The 24,517-nt window shown below is 40.8% G+C and overlaps 1 protein-coding gene across 1 annotated transcript in view; it reads right to left on the reverse strand.

Annotated features, from left to right (window-relative positions):
* Positions 1-20,456, reverse strand: part of CBL (Cbl proto-oncogene) — a 53,623-nt gene extending 33,167 nt beyond the window's left edge. The window contains exons 1-2 of the mRNA XM_063437112.1: positions 20,128-20,456; positions 7,530-7,777 (exon numbers count right to left, since the gene is read on the reverse strand). Of these exons, the coding sequence (XP_063293182.1) occupies positions 7,530-7,777; positions 20,128-20,268 (389 nt within the window). The 5' untranslated portion in view covers positions 20,269-20,456. The remainder of the gene's footprint in view (positions 1-7,529; positions 7,778-20,127) is intronic.
* Between the last annotated feature and the right edge of the window lie 4,061 nt (positions 20,457-24,517).

Genomic DNA, 24,517 nt, shown 5'->3' on the forward strand with positions numbered 1-24,517 from the left:
TAGCCCATATTGTAAGTCTATGGAATGCAACCCAGTCCATATACTTATTAATAACCCCGACAAGTTCTTAGATAAGTATGGAAATTTATTTGGGTTTCAAATATACGGGACGGGTTTAGATCCTGGGACATTATTGTTTATAGGGATAGAGACTGATACGGTATCCTCCCAGACTCATCAAGTATACCATTCCTTTTATGAAGAGATGAGTATAGATAATAAGATCCCCCATAACGCTAAAAACCTGTTCATAGATTTAGCCGAGAGTATTGCCGGTAGTCTTAATGTTACCAACTGCTATGTGTGTGGAGGTACTAACATGGGAGACCAATGGCCTTGGGAAGCAAAGGAGGTAATGTCCGGTTCTGAGGCAGTTGACCAATTAATATCTACACAAGCCGATTATCATATGAGTGTTAGAGGTAAATCTGAGTGGAGATTAAAGACCTCCATCATAGGTTATGTTTGCATAGCAAGGAAAGGAATAATGTATAATACTTCTGTAGGAGAATTAACTTGTCTAGGGCAAAAAGCTTATGATGATGATACTAAAAATACAACTTGGTGGTCGGCTTCAAATGTCTCAGAACCATCTAACCCGTTTGCTAGATACGCCAATTTAAAGGACGTGTGGTTTGATCTATCCATCACATCTACCTGGAGAGCCCCAGCAAATTTGTACTGGATCTGTGGTAAGAAAGCCTATTCGGAGTTGCCACAGGACTGGGAAGGGGCATGTGTGTTGGGTATGCTCAAACCATCCTTCTTCTTGTTACCGATTGAAACAGGTGAGACTTTAGGTGTTAAAGTGTATGATGTGAATCATAGGAAGAAAAGGGGACCCATAGAGATAGGTACCTGGGAAGATAATGAATGGCCTCCCCAGCGTATCATAGACTATTATGGGCCAGCCACGTGGGCTGAGGATGGTACCTTTGGTTATAGAACCCCTATTTATATGCTCAACCGTATTATAAGATTACAGGCGGTGGTTGAGATTATCACAAATGAAACATCACAAGCGCTCAATCTTCTAGCGAAGCATAACACCAGGATGAGGACAGCAGTCTACCAAAATAGATTAGCCTTGGATTACCTTTTGGCAGTAGAGGGAGGTGTATGTGGGAAGTTTAACCTAAGCAATTGCTGTCTTCAAATAGACGACGAAGGGCAAGCAATAGCTGAGCTTACTAGCCATATGGTTAAACTAGCGCATGTGCCTACTCAGGTATGGAAAGGGTACAATCCAAGTAGTTGGTTTGGTAGCTGGTATGAGTGGTTTGGAGGGCTTAAGGCAGTGGTAGGTGGAGTCCTACTGATTTTACTGTTGTGTCTACTCCTACCGTGTCTTATACCCCTAGTAGTTAGGTCGGTGCAAAGCCTGATAGGAAGTATAGCAGAGAGGAAGGCTGCTGCACAGATAATGGCGATATATAAATATAAGGCTCTAGATCAGGGAGAACCAATGCAAGAAGATGAATGTTGAAGATTCACATCATAAGATAAGTCTGGTCTGGTTCAAGGTAACTTGCGGTGTAAGCAAAACTAAGGTTATGTGATGCCTCAAGTAATTGTAAAATATCAAGAGGCATCAAAGGGGGGAATGTGGTGGAATCTCGGTAAAAATAAATTTAGTAGGCCGAGATTACCACGTGGCATGTGTACGTGCATATGCTGACGTATCGATCAGTTGGATGCACGAGGCAAGATACGATCAGTAGTGTACGGAGCATGTGCAAGAATACAGGATATAGTATTCCCCTCCTCCATTGTGCTGGACAAGCCATGCGGTCAAACAGGAAGTTAATTCTTATTTGTGTTGATTGGTTAAGAGAATGTGCGGGTGGAGCTTAATATGGGAGGAGTTATATGCCTATATAAGGAGCCTGCACTATTGTCCGGGGCTCAGACTTTGCTGTATTTTGGTGACATTAGTCCCTCTGAGTCCCGATCGGTGATCCAATAAAGAATCTCTTCCTTCCTGAAGAAACCTGTGTCCATCTCTCTGTGCTTGGCTTCCGTCAGTTTCTCCGGTATCACCACCACTACAAGAATCTACTGAAAGAGTCTACACGCCACCATATCCGCGGGGATTATCCCGCCCAGGCGCTCAAGTTAGAGCTACATCTAAGCTCCTAAAATGTGTGAGTGTGCTTACTTCTATTTAATATTTATTGGAACTGTTACATAATTCACCATTATTGTTCAATTTTCCCTTATTTTTAAAAAATATATATATATATATATATATATACACATATATATATATATATATATATATACACACATACACATATACATATACACACACACACACACACACACACACACACTTACACTTCAAGGACACCCTGGGCACTACACCCTCTCCTCTATTTTTTATCTGCCTGTCCACGGGATGAGAGAACCCGTTTTAGTGACTAAGCTGCCCTTTACAAGTATCTGCAAAGCGCTGAATTAATTCTGTTTTTTACTCTTGTCAAAGAGACTATCAAAAATTAATGAATATTGTTTTGGAAGTAGAGGTAAACTAAAGGAACCCATTAGTTTAACCCCTTAAGGACACATGACGTGTGTGACACGTCATGATTCCCTTTTATTCCAGAAGTTTGGTCCTTAAGGGGTTAAAAAAAAAGAAAAAAAAAAAAAAAAAACAACTTTAAGTTATTCCCCCTATGGTAGTGAAAATAAAGTTAAATTAAATGTACTCACCTCGCTTCAAGCACAGAAACTCCTCTGCTGCAGCTACAACCTCTTCTAAAGACATCAGAATGCCTCCTGACATAGGCAACCTTTTATTTGGAGATACATTTTATTGGAGATATGCACATGTGACCAAACAGTGCTCCTCCAAGTCTGATTACAGAGCCAAATTTCACTTGTTTCTGGAGTAGGAAGTGTGCCTCTAGATGCCGTCAAGAACACATCCACTGAAAGGTTCATTTAAACCTGCAATGTAGACATTGCAGTTTCTACAAAAAAAGTTAAATGTTTTACATTGCAAGGTTAGAACTACAAGACCACAGCAGCCAGACTACTTCACTGTAATGACAGTGGACAGATTTCCACATTTTCACTGTTGGTTGTTTTGGTACTTAATATGCAGGAGCTCCTCTGTGGACCACATGAATTGGTTTGCATGGCTTGGAATGAATTAAGGCAATTAAACCGTATACAGGCTAACCCAGAGAGCAGATCCTCTAGCACTACAGACTATGCACCTAGGAGATGGCTTCTTTTGGCCCTAAATTTCCCACATCTATTTATATTCTACAAAATTTAAAGGGACACCATACCCAAAAGTGTTTATCATTGTGATCAAATAAGCAAATTGTGCAATTTACCAAAAAGCTGCATATCATGAATATACCTAGATTGCTCTTAGTACTTTCATTCTTCAAGCAACACATGCACATTACATTTCTTCTATTGTCTGCTTCAACAAGGACGTATTATGCAGTCATCTTCAGTTTTTGCCTCATTACAAATATTAATAATAAAAAAAATTAAAAAAAAAGTGAACGCAGATAGGCATATAACATTTAACCCCAGGGGGAGTATGTGTAGTATGTGTTGTAGGCAACACAAACCAAAGTTTAGTTATGGGCCCCTGGGGTGAAGCATTTGGAGAGCAGTTTACATACAACTTGGAGAAATAAGTTCCAGGGCAGAGTTTTGATTTGTCTCCAACCCACTGCTCAGCTGCAGCACTGGGAATAAACCCCTCCCTGCTAGGCAGGTAAAGGGGGATTGCTGGCTCCCTCCTTGGAAGCAGGTAGGAGAGACACTGTTCTCTCCTGTGAGAGAGAGTCAAGGAGACTGAGCACTGGGAGTGCAGAAAGGAGAGCAGTCAAGGCTGGCTTGGAGCACTGGGAGTGCAGAAAGGAAAGCAGCAGGCTAGCTGAGAGCACTGGAGTGCAGAAAGGAGAGCAGAGTGTTTCTATCTATAAAGGTTGGTGCAACCCAACGATATGTTTTGTTAGTTTAACCCTGATAGAGAGGGATCTTAAAAGTGAGTCAGTGCTCAGACGAGCTAGGTTTTTGTTTAACCCCTTAAGGACCAAACTTCTGGAATAAAAGGGAATCATGACATGTCATGTGTCCTTAATGGGTTAAAGGGGAAACCTGTTATATTTATGTTTTAGATGTGTTGCTGTGTGGACTTGCCAATAAAATTGCCTGGATTATATGAAAACCAAAGGACTGTGCCTGTTTACCCTAGAGGACCGTGCTATCTGCAAACAAGGATCTATATATATATACACATACATACATACATACATATTTATTTATACATTTATTTATTTTTTCCAAGATGTGGTAATATAGAGTCATATAGAGTGTGAGAATTGTTAAATTCAGAATGGTCTTTTTATAGTACCACAATCTTTATTTTGCCAGCATGGTCTCTGGGAGGCGGTCTTTCTGGAGTTTGCCCACTGAATTTGTATTTTTTTTTTTTGTGTGTGTGTGAAACATTTGTCAAAATATTTGGTATAGAATATTTTGCATCTGCAGGATGACTGCCACTGTCTACCATGGCACCTTCCCTGGGCTCCTGCATTGATTCTTTTCTAGACAACATGAAGAGATGCTTCCCTGTGCCTATTCATGAAACTGCTGATGCTTGCGTCAAAATTGACGTACTATGCCATTTGTGTAACTTTGGGCTCGCACATTCTGGCCTAGCCCATGTGATGCTAGCCAAGAGCATAGCCCCTGTGCCTACTTAAGGCTCTCCTCTTGATCCAGTCTTTGCCCTGTCGTGGTTTCCTTGTGGTTCACAATTAGCACATTTATTGTCTTTGGCAATTTAGCCTTTGCACGTTTTCTAACGGTGTATTTTTGTAATCCTGACCTAGGCCTGTTTTCTTGTTTATGATTTCCACATTGCGTTCAGCCTGGCCGCTTCTATGGACCAATAATATTCTCTGTTCTGTGGTGAGATATAGTGAATACTGATAATACTATATTAGTGTGTGCAACCTTATGTAGGATATTTTGAAAACTGCCAATTTTATTGCATGTATAATAAAGTTACATTTGAAGGGCAGTGGAATAAGCTTAATTAGCAATACATATCCACAAATGTCTCAAAACCAAAAAAATGTTTACAGTAAAAACAGTTGAACCATGTCTGTGGTTTAGCACAATTGCACTTTCCATGTCAATTAATACACAACTCCCACCTCATAGTAAGGCCACAGAACACTTTGTGTCCATTTTTTAACTCCTGCCTGCCAGTGTCACAATTATGCTTAATCAGACCACTTATCTACAATGTTTAGAGGTGTTACATTTCCGAGGTAAACTGCACATTAAGCATAAACATTTTGTGGGAAAAAAAACAAAAACATTGTAACGCCAAAACAATGGATGCATACTAAGCTCATGCAGCTAGAAAATGGTGTAGTTTCTACAGGCTATTAATTTGTTAATTTTTTTAAAAAGTATTCAGGGTATGATGCAAAACATCACACACACCTGCTGACAATACTACAGACACACAGAAAATGTAGTGTAAAAGCTTACCATTCTTATAACAGACGCTTTAAAAAGGAAAAACAAAATGTTGAAAAAAATTGAAATGAAAGTGACCTACTTATGAAAATAGGAAAGTAGCCTATCGAAATTCAGGCTGGTTTAGAGAATATAGACTCTCCAAACACAGCAGAATGTAAACAGCCTGACTACATGTACTTCTTTTAACAATAAATAAAATTGAGGAAAAAAAAAAAAAAAAACACTACGAACAAAACTAGCAGACATATTTTAAATGAAAGATGATGCATCATAATATTTTCATTATAATGTGCCCTTAACAGCAAGCCTGCTTTTTTTTTTTTTTTTTACCGTTTCCTCTTTTTTCTGCATGATGTGCATCGAATATGGCACAACACTTACAAAAAGTAATTGGTCATTTCCTTGTGAGTTAGAACATATCTTTCCATTTGTCTCTTTGTGAAACATGCAAACTTAATAAAACAAAATGTATGCGCTGGCTTGTAAACTTGCAGGAAATAGTACATTTATTTCACAACAGTTCATTCTCATTGGCTGCCTCTTACTGTGGTTAAACACTTCCTCTTTTATGTGACTTGCTACTCTCCTAACGAAATAAACTTCCTATTTTTAAACAACAGGCCTGGTGTATTTCTCCTTATCTTGATATGTCCCATTTATAGCACGGCCTAATTTGTATTTTTATCAATATTTTCCTTTGATTCTTTGTGTGTACTTGGACATTGCATATTTTCTTTGTTTCTTTATATAAAAGAGCAATATTTTCTTCTTTTTCTAGTTTCAGCCACTGTTTAGCATTGCGCTCTCAGGAAAGGCTTAAAGGAAAATGTCACTTCTCTGTAAATGACATCATTTAATAAAAATCTGAACATGACCTATAACTTTTTCAGGTGATGCACAGTTCTCTCTTTAATGTATATAAAAGATTATATAACAATCAGGTTTATTCCAAGCACAGCCAAAATACACTTTGAAAATGTGGAGGAAAAAAAGAAACAATTGTGCCGTTTCTCCTCCTTTCTAAGTGCTAACTCTAGGATGACTGCCAGGTGCAAAGGACAGAATCTTATACCAGTTTACTGTATTTTTTAGTATATAATGATCTTTATCAAATACGGACTAAAACTGCGATGGAATTTCACTGAAATTCTAACAAAATCCAACAATCATCCAAGATGATATAAAGATAAAATAGGGACTACTATGAAAAAGCCTGAAGTTGACAAAGGGAGGAGCTCATCCCAACTTTTGTCCAATCCAAGCAGTCGGCACAAATGACGGCTGTGGGATTGAGGCTCTCTATAAAGGTTTTTTAAGGTCGCCTCCATAGACCTCAGAGTTGAGCAAGCATACAGCACTCTCCCCCAAAGACCTCACAAATGCGCAAGAGTACAGCACTGACATGACTTCTGACAGCTCAAGTGCCAGGAGCCAAAGAGATCTGCAGCATTAATATGGCAGCAGTCATGAGAGTCATGTAAAACCCACCTCCCTGTACTCTGCGGGCAACGGACCTGTCAATTTCGGGGGTCTTTGGGTAATGTGCAAAGACCTCTGAAATTGACAGATCTGCTTTAACAGGGAGTCCCGATAGAAGAGCTCAATTGCTAGAGGTGTGGACCTCTACAATGTTATTTTTCGCACCGCACACACGCGCGCGCGCGCGCACACACACACACACACACACACATTTGTTAAATGTAGGTAATAAACTAAATATTAAGGATTAAGTGAAGGGACAGCAGAGTATCAGGTTTTATTTATAGATTTATAAACAGGAACGATTTTGTGGTAATTTGTTAAGTAGACACTCACAGATCAGACCAACGATTGGTACATTCATATACAAATGCATGACAAAACAAAGTGGTGAAAATATGTATCAAAACTGAAGCGTTCAAGACATGCTACATAATATATCTCAGTGTGGAATTACTAAACCATTGGTCTCCAAGTGTGAGGCTTTGAGGTAAGAGACAGAGGAGAGGCATACACAGCAGACTGACCTGGGTTGGGAATTTTCCTCATACATACGTTCCTTTCCCTCTTTGAACAAGCTGATAGTTTGCTTTGTTTTCTTTAAAAGGTTTTCCATGAATACCCGGAAATATTCATTTTCTCCCAGTGTTTCCATTTTCCCCTCATAACGAGACATAATAGTGCGAAGGTGCTGGTAGGTGTCTGGAAGCAGGTCCAGAATATATGGCGGACTGTTCTTTAAGGCCAGCCGCTGGTTCTGGCATAGACGGACTACCTACATGTGACAAAAGAACAGAGGTTTTAAAAGTTAGTTTTGGGATATTCGATATGTTTTACATTATTGAAATTATGTTACATCCAAAACGTAGAATAAATAAATTAATACATTCTTATGATGCACTGAAATAAAAAAAATAAAAAAATAAAAAGGTGTTTTAATATATATCTATATAATATGTAATCAATATCTTATTAAACTGTATTAGCAAGGCATTATACTATTTAGAGGGAATAAATTGACAAAATAAGAATTAGCCAATGTAAAAACTTAAAATAATTTTGAGAGGCAAGTAAACAAACCAATATCTCCCAGCGCAGAGCAGTCTCATCAGTACAGGAAATCTAAGTGATTATTATTATTACTGGCATTTATAAAGCGCCAACAAATTCCGCAGCGCTGTACAATTGGGAAAAAGACAAACACAATAAGAACAGACCGATACAATGATAAAACAGTGATTCGGCAGATGCAAAGAGGGATTATCTCCATTAAAGAGACACTAGGCACCATAACCACACCATATCACTGAATTTCTTACTGTAGGTATTTTCCCCATGATAAATTATGTCCAAAACCAGGACTACAAAAAGGAGAAAATGCTTTTTCACACCAGGATTCCTTAAGAAGTCAAGAAGGTGCTTAAAAGTATTTTTGATACAATTAGGAATAACTAGCAGCGGATATAGAATATTTGATCAATGAAAATATCACACTCTTAAATTGCAATTCGCTAGTGAGAAGGGATACCTTGGAGTACTTACCAGGTTTTCAAAACATTAAATGTGCATTAAAAAAATTAAAAGAGGGGAAAAAAAAGTAGTGTTTTTCAAAGTTCAGCTATGAAAGAGAATGTAAAAATGTACCTACATATAAAGGTTAGCCTACATCTCTTGCCTACAAGTAGTACACCTAGATGAGGTCCAATTAAAAGCTAAAAGTTCAGTCTAAGCACCGTAGGCACTTCTGAGAGTGGGTCATAGCAGCAGTGATGTACACAAAGTCAGTCCCCTAGGGCTTTCAACCAGCCCTTTTAGATCTGTACGGTCTGTGTGAAGTGTGTATGCTGCATAAACAATAGCAAAAGCTTGATTGCTAAAATGCCACAAATGAGCAGAATTTGATGGCATTTTTTGAAAGTTATAGGGCAAACATTGCAAGGAGAGGATTGCAGTTTTAAATGGATAAGCTAAGCACCAAAGTCAGTTGATCTTATTGAAGCAGTTTTAGTGTATAGATCATCCCCTGTAGTCTTCCTTATCATCTCCACATAGTTTTTAAAACAATGACATTTGGACACGCAGATAAGAAAATGGAGAGACATTTAAAACAGACTATTTTTAACAACCTGGGTAGCTGAAATGTTAAATTCTACTTGTAGTTGCACCAATGAAGAAGACTACCTTTATAAAATACTCAGCTGGCAAAAATAGAATTTGGAATTTACACTGCACTTCTAGTAATAAAGTGAAATTATGTGTTTCAACATATTCTTTTAAAATGACTTCAGCAGAGAACAGCCCCAAATACAACAAATACACATTTGCAAGAGTTTCAGGCAGGTGTGAAAAGCATACTGTAAAGTAAGAATGCTTTCAAACATAGAAATGCCAATTGTTTGGTTTTATCAATTAACAAAATTACCATCCTTCTACATCAAAATAACCCGTTTTTCTAGGTTCATTTGCACACAGAAGTTTTTTGGGAACTTGGTTAGATAGGTTGTTCCAAAAGACATTGGAGACCTAACCACCACTTTGGTTTTTTTTGGATATAGGCAGCCTCAGTGGCTTTTGTAATTCTTTTAAGGTACACTATAGTCACAAGAACAAGCACAGCTTAATCTAGTTGTTCTGGTGTGTACAGTCTTTCCCTGCAGGCATTTTAATGTAAACACTGTCTTTTCAGGCAAAGGCAGCGTTTACATTTCTGCCTAGTATCGCCTCTAGTGGCAGTCACTCAGACGGCCATTGTGCAGCACTGCTTCCTCGGTCAGTGCTGCACAATGTGCAGCATTGACTTTTAGCGTCTCCGTACTCTCTATGAGAAAATACTGACTGGTGTACAGCGTTATTTTGCAGCGCATTTGCATCAGCCTCCCAATGCTTTCCAACGAGAGAACATTGGATTGGCTGTGCTGAGATAGTCAATTCTGATGATCTAAGCCAAAGAGGTGGAGTAGGGGCAGAGCCAATGCCGGGGGACTCACACGGCGGAATAAAGGGGACTTTTTCACCTTTTTAAGGGAGGGCAAAAGGGGTCCGGCACCGAACGTGTTTGCATTCCTGACCCTATAGTGTTCCTTTAAGCTGAAATCCAAAAGGAAGGTTACTCTATACGAAAAACAGTGTTTTAATAAAACACTGTTCCAGGTTTGAGAATTCTTTTCTACCCTGCCTCCCCTACTTACAATATATAAATAATATTTTACTTGGTAAGTACCCTCAGCCCGATTTTCTTTAGATGAGGCCACTGGCCCTCGCTGGATAGGGAGGACGGACTGAGGAAAGAACATAGGAGGCACAGGGAAAGTGGCATGCCGCCATTGGACACCTGTAACCGGCATACTGTATGGGCTGATATCAGGTGTCCAATATGACACCACACTGAAGCTGCCATAGGTGGCATTCTTTTTTATTTAACTACCACTGTAATGTACACAGTATTGTTAGCAATAATGTAATTACTAGTTTGAATGCAAATGCTGTCATTACTTACTAAAGAGGAAATGTCACTTTTTTGGATATTACCCTAATTAAAAAATATTGAAAAATCATCAATGAAACTTGAGATTTTTTTTATTGAATATTTATCAAATAAGATCAGAACCCAGCTCAGTCTACGCAATGTCAAGGTACTCGGCAGATTGTACCCAGGTAAATTGTCAAAATGTTTTAGTATGGTTCGACATCTTACAGTAGAATGGCGACAACACTATTGGCACCATAACACTAGAGGGCTATGGTGCTTGGAGTGCCCCTTCAATAATAAAGAATCCAAACAAAAGCCATCTTAATATAACGTTCTATTATACATTAAATTTCCATTTTCTAAATTTTATGTACTTTAAAAGTATACGTGCGCTATTTAATAATGGACATTTGCGTCCTGTAATATGGTCATTTTATCACCATTTATTTGTACATTTAGAGGTACAGTTTCTTTTTCCACATACAATTTTAAAAAAGTCTCTCCACTGCCCAAATAAGCAAATAACGAAAAGCACCCACTATAGTGGCCCTTTAATGAAGTGGTCTGGGTGCCAAGTCCATCTAGGATTTCTGCTCTTGCCGCACATGCGCATTCAGCCGATGACAGGGAAAGAAGGCTGAGAGTCCCCAGCGCCGGGCTTCCTTACCCCAGAGCCTGGCGGGAGGGGGACCCTAAGGGTGGGGGGGCGGACCTAGAGACCCTATAGTGCCAGGAAAACGAGTATGTTTTCCTGGCACTCTAATGGTCCTTTAAGAGCAACACTTCAGGCACCATAACTTCATCAGAATGGAGGTCCCCAGAAGCAGACTTATCTCAAGGGGTTAAACTATTAGTCTTAACCCCACAGTCTTTAAGCCGGTGACAGTCAGCTCGGCCCACCTACATCGATCGCAGTCCGAGGATTGAATCATGAAGCCACTTGATAGACAGATTGTATCCATTCACGAAATTTTGCACAAAAAAATAGGAGCTATTATAAGCGGCTCTCAATATGAGGCTTCCTAATACAAGCCTCAGGCTGCAACAGAAATTCAGAGGCAGATTTGATGAAAACCGGTTTCTGGGGTCTTTACCGCACCATAACAACTTAATTCTGATAAAGGTGCCCGGAGTGTTTCTTTAAAAGGGAATGGTCACTTCCCAAGATGTTTAATAGTATGTCTACTTAACGTCCGCCAATAAACATTTTATCACAACACATATATATATATATATATATATATATATATTTCCAAAATCCCATAGCATTCTTCATAAACAAAAATATTGCAAACTATATATTTTTACATGAAAATGGATTATAAAGCATTCCTTTGCAAAGAGTGCCATAGTTTCCTGAGACCTGTAATTAAAGGAAAGGAGACCCCAAAAGCAATAGTAAATGGAGGAAAGTGCTGGCTCTGTTGCACTGTTCTTTTGTAAATATTCTTGCAGCATTGACAGTGAACTCAATATGTGGCACATTAAAGGGAAACCATTCCTTCTCTGGAAAGTACACCCTTATATGGCTGGTGCAGCAAACACACGCTATACCTAAAAGACCGACATCTACCACATGGAGACTCCGACTAATGCACCCAAGATGGCGGACGAGTTCCCTTAGCAGAGGCAAGTGCTGCACGGACAGGAGCTGTTACAGCCCAACTCCACAGTTGACATACTGCAACGCATAGACAGGGCATTTGAGAGATTTTGGCAGCAACTTGAAGTTAAAACGCTGCCCTCACAGCCCACACTGCATCGGAGACAATGCATCGACAGGGACCTTGGAAACCCTGACCTCCTAGTGGGGAAATCAACCCAGAACAAACCTGAAAATAACCCACAAGAGAGAAGGGCCACAACCGCTGCTGCTGCGATGCCCAGGCTACAGCAAAGGAAACCAGGTACCTGCATCAAGCGCAAGGCAACCCAAGCTCCTCGCTGCACTAGGACAAAGATGACACCAACCTCATATTTGGCTCTGACCCACAGAACACAGCAACAGATCCCCAAACAGGCAGAAAAGAGAATAGATGGCGCTCTGAGACACATACCACGTGCCACAAGATGCAGAGACTCTCCCGCGATCCCGAACAGGGGCAGGGACGGTAGATGCTACACCCCACTGCAGCCCAGTGGACATGTTACAGATCCAGAATATGTACAGCCACAGATGGGCATTGGTTAGACATGATTGCGGACTCTGACTCGGCCATAGGCCTCCCTACACGTTAGGCCATGCACAGCCCCCCCCCCCCCGCCCCCTTTAGCAGTATAAAGAATATTAAAATATATAAAACTTTTTATACACCCCTCTTCCAGCACTGCTTCCCATGACCTTCTCCAGCAATGGTCAAATCCAAAAATTCACCATTGGGGACCTGATGTGCATATCGAATACTTCTTATGGAAAAGCATAGATTTCAATGATTTCCTACATCAAGTAAGTTCTACTCAGTCAGTGCGGCGGAAGCCCCTCTACTGGCTGGCAGGAAGACTAATATTTTACATTGCAGGGTTACGACAGGACCACCCAAACCATTTTATTGAGAGGAAGAGGGCTGGGTGATTATAGTACAGTAGCAACACCTGACATACAGTAGCAACAGCTGTTATTTACCTACAGGTTTCTAACCTTGTTGCCATTATTTACTGGCTGTGCCAAGATTGCAAAGATTCTGACCAATCACAGATTAGCCACTGTCTGATGAAGCAGAGAAACACATGCGATGTAAGCCATCAGTATAGCAAATGGCTCAAGTGCATGCATACTTCACCATGTGATTGGGTACAGCAGGGCATGACAAGTTTGCTTTGAATCTAGGAGAGTTTTTTTTAAATTTGTTTTTTTTTCCCCCAACGACAAAAATAAAATTCTTAAAAAGGGACACTATAATAACCACAACCACTACATCTTAAAGGGGCACTCCAGGCACCCAGACCACTTCTGCCCATTGGAGTGGTCTGGGTGCCAACTCCCACTACCCTTAACCCTGCAACTGTAAATATTGCAGTTTTCATAAACTGCAATATTTACCTTGCAGGGTTAACTCCTCCTCTAGTGGTTGTCTACTAGACAGCCACTAGAGGGCATTTCCGGGTTTCTAGCGTGAGAACCTCCAGCGTCGCTAAATTCCCCACAGGGAAGCATTGAAAGCATTTTTCAATGCTTTCCTATGGGGAGGTCTAATGTGTGTGCACGGCATTGTCGCGCATGCGCATTAGGACTCACCCCGCCAGTCAGATACACATCTATGTGGGGTTCATTGCTATTGGTCATTGATAACCAGGAATTTATTTAAATGAAAAAAATATATATAGAAAGAATAATTGCATTTTCCCCATCATGTGTCTGGCCTTTTGATTTATTTTATTGCTCTTTAAAAAGATATGCTCAGGTAAGTGCTTTTGAGTTTCAATGTAGTGCCATACAGTGATTGTGAATTTGTCCTATAAAATGTCCACCAGGCCAGAGGTTGGTGGTAAGTTTCTTTGTTTAGCGGCAGGGATGGAAACTGCTCGCTAAGTAGGTTTGCAGCTCCGACAGAGAATAATGCGAGGTGCAAACCTCTATTTGGCAACTGGCTTTCAATAATGACGGCTGGCAACTTCTTGTTGCTAGTTACATTTTGTCAGTAAGCAGCAGATAAAAGTAGAGAGAGGAATTTTGGCGAGTAGCTGCTGGCCAATTAACAGTAGTGACAACATTAGAAACTAGTTATTACTTGTCTTTCCTCCTCTCCAAATGTTGACAAGAGCAAACTGTCAAGTTAATAATGGGTAGGGAACCACGATGTAGACACAAGGTTTCAGAAGTGAAGTAAAATACATTTATTAAAGGAACACACCAAGCACCATAACCACACATGTTGCAGCCCCCTAATGTAGGTAATGAAAGCCTTTTAAAATGGTTTGATTTCTTACCTGGGGACAGCCCGTGCCTCTACCAGGCCCCTCACAACCGAAACTTACTGCTAGGCGTGTATTAGCTCTTCAGAGCTAATCCCTGCCGTGGGGTACTGCTACTGCTTTTGCTAGCCAACCTGCGCGTGCAGACACCAAGCATGCATGGTCCTTAATCCACTTTAAAACAGCAGCTTGTTAAAACCAAACATTCTAGTGCAGTAGAGTTGAAAAGATTCACATTTTCTAAATTTTGCAAAAAGATTTCAATTCACTCTATTTCGGTATTTAATGAACAAACCCAATGTCTTCTAAATTCACTGGGATTCAGATGCAACTCCCACCTCCTACTCAATCACTGATATCATAGGGGAAAACGTGTGTTTCCTCTGCCTGAGCATCCTGGATATTAGGGCTAAATTAACACTAAATAAGTTATAGTTCTAAGATATGATTTGGTTTTCGGTAAAATGACTTAACTGTGAATAAATATTGCTTCCTTTAGCAGAATGTGTTGTGTGAAAATGTTTGTAACGAACAAAGCAGGTAAAGCACTACTAGTAAGAGCAGGATATTTCTCCTCTACAAACGATCGGGATAAATTAGGTGACTGGGCACTCAAGCGGCTTACGAGACCTTGTAGATAAATGCAGAGTTATGCAATATGGGATGAGGAAAGCACAAGCAACTTATACCCTGAACAGCACCAAGTTAAAGGGACACTACAGGTACCAAGACCACTTCATCTCATTGAAGTTGTCTACGTGCAGTGACCCTGTTCTCTGAGGGTTCACATTACATGGCTAAGACAGACTCTAAGGTACTTCCTGGATTTTCACAGAATTTAATGCATGAGGACATCCAGGGTCTTCAAAATCCCAATATGAAAGCAGTTTCCCTTGATGCCCCATTGTGTTTTTATACCCAACCTCCTCTAGATTGTAAACTCTACCTATTTTTCCTGTAACATATGGTAATTGTCTAATTTATTGTTACATTTTCCCCTTTTATAATATTATAAAGTGCTGCGGAATACGTTGGCACTATTTAAATACCAAGAATAACATGTAAACTGCCTATATCGCGGGCAGCACTTGCCTCGCGTGTTAATTTGGTTCCCCCATTGCCGTGACATCAGAGGAGGAGATGGAGTCAGCACAGAGGTACCCCATCGATGGAAATATGGTAAGTGTTAAGTGTTCCAACCAGTGTTAATTTTGTTGACTAATAAAATTAGTCAATTAACATTTTTGATATTTAGTCAACTCAAACAATTCAGATGCGTAGACCAGCACCAAGACTCCCTCTGCATTGGTTAGCTCTCCTTCAGCTTCCCTGATGGCCCAATTTAATGCACCTCATCCAGGACCATTGGGGACCACATACACGCATTCAAACTTTTGCACAAGAAAGCATTGGATCAATACTTTTCCAAGGTGCTTCCACATCACGTGACCAATTTTTACACGGTCAGTGAAACGGAAACGCCTCTAGTGGCTGTCAGTGGGAGGACTTACCATGCAGAGTAAACATTGGAGTTTCTTAAAAACTGCTAAGTTTTACATTGCAAGGTTAAGAGGAGAAGGACACTGCGCCCAGACTACTTAACTGAGATGAAGAAGTATGGAGGGCTGTAGTGTTCCGTTAATCTACCTCAGTCAGTGCTGGATTGTGATTACTGTGGTCTGCACACTCTCTGTTCAGACCCCTCCCCAGCAATCCTCCCCAGGAGCAGCCCTGTCCCTGTGTTTTCACTCTTTGCCCCACATAGCTTTCTGAAGTGAGCGGTGTATTGTCCATTGGGGGTTAAAATACCTGATCGTCTATTATGGAAGCATTTGGTCTGTATTTCTGGCGGGTGCAGACCACACTAACCCCTCCCTTGCATTACCAGCAACCAGCGAGTCAGAGTGCTTACTGACTCTTCAGTAAGTGCCGCACCATGAGGGAGCTATTTCTGTGGCCTCACCAGCCAGCGGTACAGACCCCACGCTCCCTGCTTGTACCCTGTCCTCAACAGGAATACCAGGAGAAGCCCTTGCGCTTGTCCAGTACCCAGGCATGTCCTGAGTGTCAGGTGAAAGTTCCTCATCCCTGATAATTATCACTAAAGTCAAGATGATTGGGTGAACGGTCACAGCCAATTAAATGCTCGATTTATTTCTTATTGACTGTATAAGAAATTGATGCAACACTTTGATGATCTAACATATACCAGTCATTCACCTTGTAAAAAAGCACTTCTAACAGTACACTGTGAGCAAGATAATTAAACGTTTTATAACGGGCAAAGCTATGGGCCTGTAGATGTGAGAAACATGGTTTCTTTTCTGGGTAAAGACACTTTTTTTTTTTGCGTGTATAGCTCTTCCTCTTCGAAGCGTGAGACCACAAATGGAGCTTACGTTTTTTTTCACAAAAAAACATGCATATATCATTATACAAAATAATCCTAACTTCTGTGCGTACTGTTTTAGCATATTTAGTCAAACGTCCTTTTCACCACAGGAGTAAAAATGTAAGCCATTCATAGTGACCAAAGACAGCAGTACAGTTGCACACAGGTGTCATTCATTCCTATACAATAAGCAAATGTTTTACATATTCATCAAATGGCAACCAGTATTCACTCAGACATTTTAGCCACTTTCTAGTTAGACATTTTAATTTATTATATATGTCCACACAGTTGCTGGGGGGGGGGGGGGGGGGTAGAGAAGGGGAAAGCATAATTATAAGACAGCTAGAAAAGTGCCCATTTAAAGGAACACTCCAACACTCATACAAACAGAAGTCAATGGGGCAGGAGTGTTTGGCCACCTTCTTACCATCAGGGGTTTTTACAATGGTTTAACTCAAAGCTAGGGCTTACCGCCGAACTCTTCAACCTTTGACCCATCAATGGACATCTACTGTGAGAAATAGTACGCATGGGCATTCTCATACAAAGACTGCTCAGCTAACCCTTCCTCATACTGCACATACTGAAGTGCAGAGAGGAACATAAACTCAATCCCAAACTTTGAGGTTAAACTGTTGCCAAACAGTGGGTCTCCACATTTGTTATACCAACAAAGGACAATTTGTTGTTTTTATTTTTTTTAAATAAAGAAATTCATCAGCATCGTGCAAATGTCACATGTAGCTAAAATTACTTACTAGTTTTAAGTCTTGACATCACCGGCTTGGTGTTTGGTGGCTTGGAGATGCAGGGAAAAGCAAGTTATACTTACCTGAACCTGTCCCTTGCCTCTTCAGCCATCACTAGTGACGGCTGGGGGCTTGACAAGCTTTTACAAAGCGCGACTCTGCCTTTTTGTCAAGTGAAGGAAAAATACTAAAACTAAGTAGTCCCTACTTTGACTTAGCATCTCTTGACTAGATTGGAATTGCATTTAGCAGTGTGTGTGGAACTGCACGCATTCCCATAAATCTGAGCCAGGGTGCTTGCTGAACCGGAATCAAACACCAGATTTCCCAAAATTAATAAAGTAATAGAGGTCCAGGCACTCCTTGGTTCAAGACAGGTACTTTATTAGGAACCACAACAGCAACGTTTCAAGACCTTTTGGGGTCGAAACGTTGCTGTTGTGGTTCCTAATAAAGTACCTGTCTTGAACCAATGAGAGCCTGGACCTCAATTACATTTTTAGATTGGAATTGCATTGAATGCATGTATCTTTACGAAATACTCACTTTGGAGAGAAAAGGGGGGGGGGGCGGGGGTGAGTGAATTCACTTTATTAACACTCAAGTCAATTTGTTTGTGGCATACTGGTTAAAGACCAACGCACGACCATTTAACAAAAAGGGGGGTGGGGAGGGCAATCATTTTCTTTTTTGCATCAAATGTTAGGGTCTGCTGGTACAGACTTGCATTTGTTGCACATAACTAAAGCGCTACCATAACTGAAATTAGAAAAGATGCCACCCGCACACTTTGCAGCAGAGATGTGCATTTTTTTCAACTAACCTCTGCTGCACACTTCCCCAAAGTAAGCTTTCAAAGGTGCATTAAAACTGAACTGTCACCAACAAAAAGGAAGGCGATACTTCCTCTGCAAAGAGTGCTGTCATTTAGGTCACCAGCTTTAAATGTAGATGTGAGTGTGTTATTTATATTTAAACTATATATATATATATATATATATATATATATATATATATATATATATGTGTGTGTGTGTGTGTACACACACACACACACACACACACACACACACGAATGTGAGCGCAAATACACAAAAACAAATCAACCCATTATCCCTACACCCTGTATCATGTGCCAGCAGGTTGCAGTTAATATGAATGGGATATAAAGAAAGATGACACAAGAAACTTGGGTCTGGGCAGTCAAAAGTAACTGGAATTAAGCTATATTTAGTGGCCCAAAAAAATCATTATGGTATAATGAATCTTCAGGACATAGTGAAACTTGAGTATGTACTTGTAGCACGTTGTGTATAATCAGCGAGGACTATAAAACGCTGTCACTAAAGTTCAGAATACCATTGAGGCAGTAGGGCAGTGTTTACTATAATTATTTAACAATGGGAGCATATCCAACACAATAATTAAAGTGCAAGGTACCAAACAACTGGTTAGTGACATAAGTATCAAAAATAAGTTTACTTCTTTGATACCTTACTGAAGTAATGAAAAGTCAAAGCGAGGCAATTTATGTACACAGACTTCAATGTAAACACCTCTTTGATACAAAAAATGTTTCTATACAGCGATCTTTAAACTATGTTTGAGATCGGTCACTTTAGATATATAGATTCAGTTAGGCACTTGTGGAAACGGAATGCGCAATGTTGTAATTCTGCAGGGAATCTGTGACATGGGCACACTAGCTAAACCGTAAAATGACAAAACAGTTATGTTTACGCAAACAAAACCTACCAGACTACTTATGCTATTTGCACTATGTGTGCAATTGGTGTGTTGCTTCATTGTTTAGGCAATAAGCTCGAGTTCATGTGAGTACACACAGTGAGCTGCAAAATAGCTTCATGTACCAGTGTACAGAACCCTTGATTAACATTAGACCTTACTTTAAGAAGACAAAAAAAAGGAAAAATTCCAGGCTCCCAGTGATGTGATAAGGTCTGAGAGATAGTTAACTGCACAAGTGAGGTCATTAAAGTGTGCATCTTGTACCACAACACCAATCCACTTAGCGAGGCAGGGCGTATGCTGGAGAGGATACTCTGTGGTCTCAATCAATAGGTACAATGTGACATCACTGTGGCTAATCTTCTGCCTCTCCAGCCAGTGTGGACTACGTTTCCAAACATGCGCAGCCAGCCAAAAAGTCAAATGGCTGGGGGGGGGGAAGAATTATGGTGAACGTATTCCAAAACAGCTGAAGAGCCAAAAGTAAAAACTAAGCTTGCGTTAGCCTAAAGGAAGAGAACCCACCTCTCCTCTACTGTTGTAGAACTACCAATCCCACAATGCTTTATTGCAGCCTTAAGCCTGACGAAGAATTAATGGGAAATGTAGTTCAGCAGCAGCTGGGGACCCCTGGATAGAGACCCACAGGGGGTGAGGAGGATACGGATGTGTTGTTGCGACATCGCAAACAAAAGGCTGCTGTGTGTCCGTCAGGGCTGCGCTTTAGCAGCCACAGATGTAACGACCCCAAACTGAGCTCTGGGGGGGCGACATGTGACGTCACGGAGTGCAGCTATGGCGTCACTGGGGCTCGCCTGGCGGGAGGGGGGGGGGGGGTGTTTAAACGGTACCTTGTCCATCAGCTTCCAGCATTTCTCCACGGTTTTCCGGTCCACGGTCCCAGGCTGGGCTGTCGGGTGATGGTGGTGGGGCTGGAAGGCGTCTTTCACCAAGCCGATGAGCCCACCGCCCTTCCGCAGATTGGTCGCCATGGTTACCGCGGTGCTGCTGGAAGAGGAGGTATCGCTAATAACTGAGGGGGCCCCCCACCGGACACAGCCCTCACTGTGTACCGCCAGGTAGGGGGAGATGGGTCTCCCGGGGCCGAGCACCGCGCCGCCGCTGCCGTCACTTCCGCCTTTCACCGGCCGTGAGCGCGCAGGGTGGTCGCTACAAGCCGACGAGCGTGAATTCTCAGTGGACACGCCCATCAAAGGGGCGGGGCTACGGGGACACAGCGGGACGCGATTGGGCGAGTAGTGACTCCTTAGCCCTGCAAGGGTTAAAGACTCGCGCATGCGCGGTGAGGGGGTCGGCTGGCGGATGTGGCCATACTGAGTGTGGGCGGTTATTGCCCTGTCGCTCAATTCTGTGGTTGTGAGAGCTCAGGAAAACAGGAGTCGGACAGTCATTCCGGAGAAAGACTCACTCTAACTCATCCGGAGGTGGACAGTGTAATCTAGGGCTACCTCGTCACTGGAGAACAATACAATCCGAGGAAAATCCCTGGGAGCCAGCTCCAACTTTATTAATCACCAATGACTTGGGACTGAGTAGCAGATATGAGCTAACCCTCTCCTGTTACACTGTGTATTATCACTGTTACACTATGTATTATCACTGTTAGACTGTGTATTATCACTGTTACACTATGTATTATCACTGTTAGACTGTGTATTATCACTGTTACACTATGTATTATCACTGTTACACTATGTATTATCACTGTTAGACTGTGTATTATCACTGTTACACTATGTATTATCACTGTTACACTATGTATTATCACTGTTAGACTGTGTATTATCACTGTTACACTATGTATTATCACTGTTAGACTGTGTATTATCACTGTTACACTATGTATTATCACTGTTACACTATGTATTATCACTGTTACACTGTGTATTATCACTGTTACACTATGTATTATCACTGTTACACTGTGTATTATCACTGTTACACTGTGTATAATCACTGTTACACTGTGTATTATCACTGTTACACTATGTATTATCACTGTTAGACTGTGTATTATCACTGTTACACTATGTATTATCACTGTTACACTATGTATTATCACTGTTACACTGTGTATTATCACTGTTACACTATGTATTATCACTGTTACACTGTGTATTATCACTGTTACACTGTGTATAATCACTGTTACACTGTGTATTATCACTGTTACACTGTGTATTATCACTGTTACACTGTGTATAATCACTGTTACACTATGTATTATCACTGTTACACTGTGTATTGTCACTGTTAGACTCTGTATTATCACTGTTATTTATTATCAGGGTTTCCAAAAAGTAGATCCCATGCTAACTGCAGAATTTCACTCAACCTGGGGAATCTACTTTTTAACAACCTTTAATATGCATACTTTATGTGACAGCCTCTGTTAAATATGCCTTTTATTGTATCTACTTTGTAAGTAGATGAGTAATTTCTTGTTATAGCATTATTTATTAAAATGCTTTAGTAATAAACTTAATTTATTAAAGGGACACTATAGTCACCCAGACCACTTCAGCTTAATGAACTGATCTGGGTGCCAGGTCCCTCAGGTTTTAACACTTCAGATGTAAACATAGCAGTTTCAGAGAATATTATACTCGTTTTCCTGGCACTATAGTGCCCTGAGGGTGCCCCCACCCTCAGGGACCCCCTCCCGCCGGGCTGGATGGAGAGTAAAGGGTTAAAACTTACCTTTCTCCAGCGCCGGGCAGGGAGCTCTCCTCCTTCCATTCGGCTGAATGCGCATGCGCTGCAATTGCTGCGCACGCATTCAGCCGGTCTCATAGGAAAGCATTATCAATGCTTTCCTATGGACGCTTGCGTGCTCTCACTGTGATTTTCACAGTGAGAATCACGCAAGCGCCTCTAGCGGCTGTCAGTGAGACAGCCACTAGAGGATTTGGAGGCTGGATTAACCCATTTATAAACATAGCAGTTTCTCTGAAACTGCTATGTTTATAAAAAAAAAAAATGGGTTAACCCTAGCTGGACCTGGCACCCAGACCACTTCATTAAGCTAAAGTGGTCTGGGTGCCTAGAGTGGTCCTTTAATCCAACCTCTAGTGGCTGTCTTCCTGACAGCCGCTAGAGGTGCTTCTGCGACGCTGGATGCGAAATTCACATCCAGCGTGCTGAACGTCCATAGGAAAGTATTGAGAAATGCTTTCCTATGGACTGTTAGAATGTGCGCGCGGCTCTGGCCGCAATTGCGCATTCCGCTCCACTCGACAGCTGCCGTCGGCGGGTGCAGAGAGGTCACCGGCGCTGGATTAAAGTAAGCTGCTGAATGGGTTTTAACCCCTTCAGCGCCACGGGAGGGGGACCCTGAGGGAGAGGGTCCCCCAAGGATGACAGTGTCAGGAAAATGGGTTTGTTTTCCTGACACTATAGTGATCCTTTAATATCTAGGGAGCTCTTACTAAATACCATTGATGGTAAAAAATAAATAAAAAAGTAACAGATATGATGAAACTGAACTACTCCATTTTAAATACAACGTTCCTTATTTTATATCCATTTCGCGTACTTCTTAAGTGTCACTCTTTTATGCATATAACCCTCAGTTCCTCATTTTATATCCAAATGTTAACTTGTTTTTTGGAACTCCAAATTGTTTGTGTGTATAACAGAACTTCACATCAATCTAACGCACAATATTATAATACAATTATTCTGGTTAGAAATAAGTCTGTGTAAAACATTTTCTGATTTACACTTAAGTTACTTGAATGAATATCAGTAGGTCATGTAGCCAACTACATTTTTATAATGAGTTTTACAGAGTTGTTAGTTAAGTCTTTACAGTACATCTCCTAAGTGTATACAGTATATCTCCTATTTAGGAGTGACAGTCCTTATTTTATGCCCAAATCCCTTTGTCCCTCCTTTCTATCCTAAAGGTTTTCATTTTTTAGAGCTCCATATTGTTGGTGTATCTGAGTGTATAACAGCTCCAAGGCGGCCATATGTGTCTTCAAACTGTAATCAAAACATTTAGACATCAGTCTTTGTAAATGAGGTACACTGTTCTTATTCATATAAATTGTCATGAATAAGTCACCTAAAAATTTTCAAAACAACCCTCCCCTGTCCACACTTCAAATCACAACCATTAACGTGCCCCTCTGGCCATCTAAATGTTGTGAGGTATGCTAAAGAATCTTCATATTATATGAATAGTCTATTGATGAATCTGGAATTTGTACCTTGGCACACCTGTGAGGCACAGTATTTGAAGAAATGGTACACTAGCAAATAATCCTCATCCTTTTGCGTCCTTTTAACAACTGAAAAAAAATATGTGAAAAGTATCTGTGTTTTCTCTGCACAGTCTGTGTCATTGTCTTCTAGAACAATCCACAAAATGTGAGAATTATGATCGCACTTTTCATGCATTTTCTGTCATGAAAAAAAACAACTAACTTGAAATACCACAACTCATACGAAAAGCACACACTCAAATTTTGCACGCCATTTCCATAATCATTGCTGTTAGCGACTGACTCTTACAGCCTAATTTACTAGAGCTCAACTGGCTTTTTTTTTTTTTTTTTTTTCGGCATTGCTGCAACACTGGTTCTTAAAGGGTACTGTCTGCAGCTACATAGGAAACCAAAACACCATTTGATATTCACTAAATGCTGTTGGAGATTTAAAGGCTCAAAAAGGGCCATTAAAATTAGCCCTTTAAGTGCCACCAGTAGTATTAAGTAACAGTGGAACGGGTCTGTCCATAATATATTTAAAAAATATATAGTCTCCAAGGATCTATAAAAATACAGAAAGGCTCAGCAAGTGACCTAATTTACCACCTAACGGCTGCAGCGTGGAGAATACTTTAAATAAGGAAATAAGGTCAGTTAGGTTTATTTGTGCATGCAGGATACAAATAAAAAATAAATGCATCATTTAGGCCATTACCGTAATTATTTTGTTTGTATCCTGTATGCACCAATAAACCTAATTATATAGCACCTACACTGTGCAGCCCATGGATTATATATTGAATCTTCCTTCCTAGTCATGACCATGGCAGCACCTCTCCAATGTTATCAGGGGCGGACTGAGAACCCTCAGGGCCCCCGGGCAAAATAAATCAAGGGCCCCCTTACAGGCCCCACCTATACTCCGCAGCAAGCGCCACCCATGTCCCGCCTCCATGCACCGCCTCCAGCCACACCCTACACAATCTTTAGACACAAGGAACAAAAG

Source organism: Pelobates fuscus, chromosome 11 (genome assembly GCF_036172605.1).
Source record: "Pelobates fuscus isolate aPelFus1 chromosome 11, aPelFus1.pri, whole genome shotgun sequence".
Taxonomy (NCBI): domain Eukaryota; kingdom Metazoa; phylum Chordata; class Amphibia; order Anura; family Pelobatidae; genus Pelobates; species Pelobates fuscus.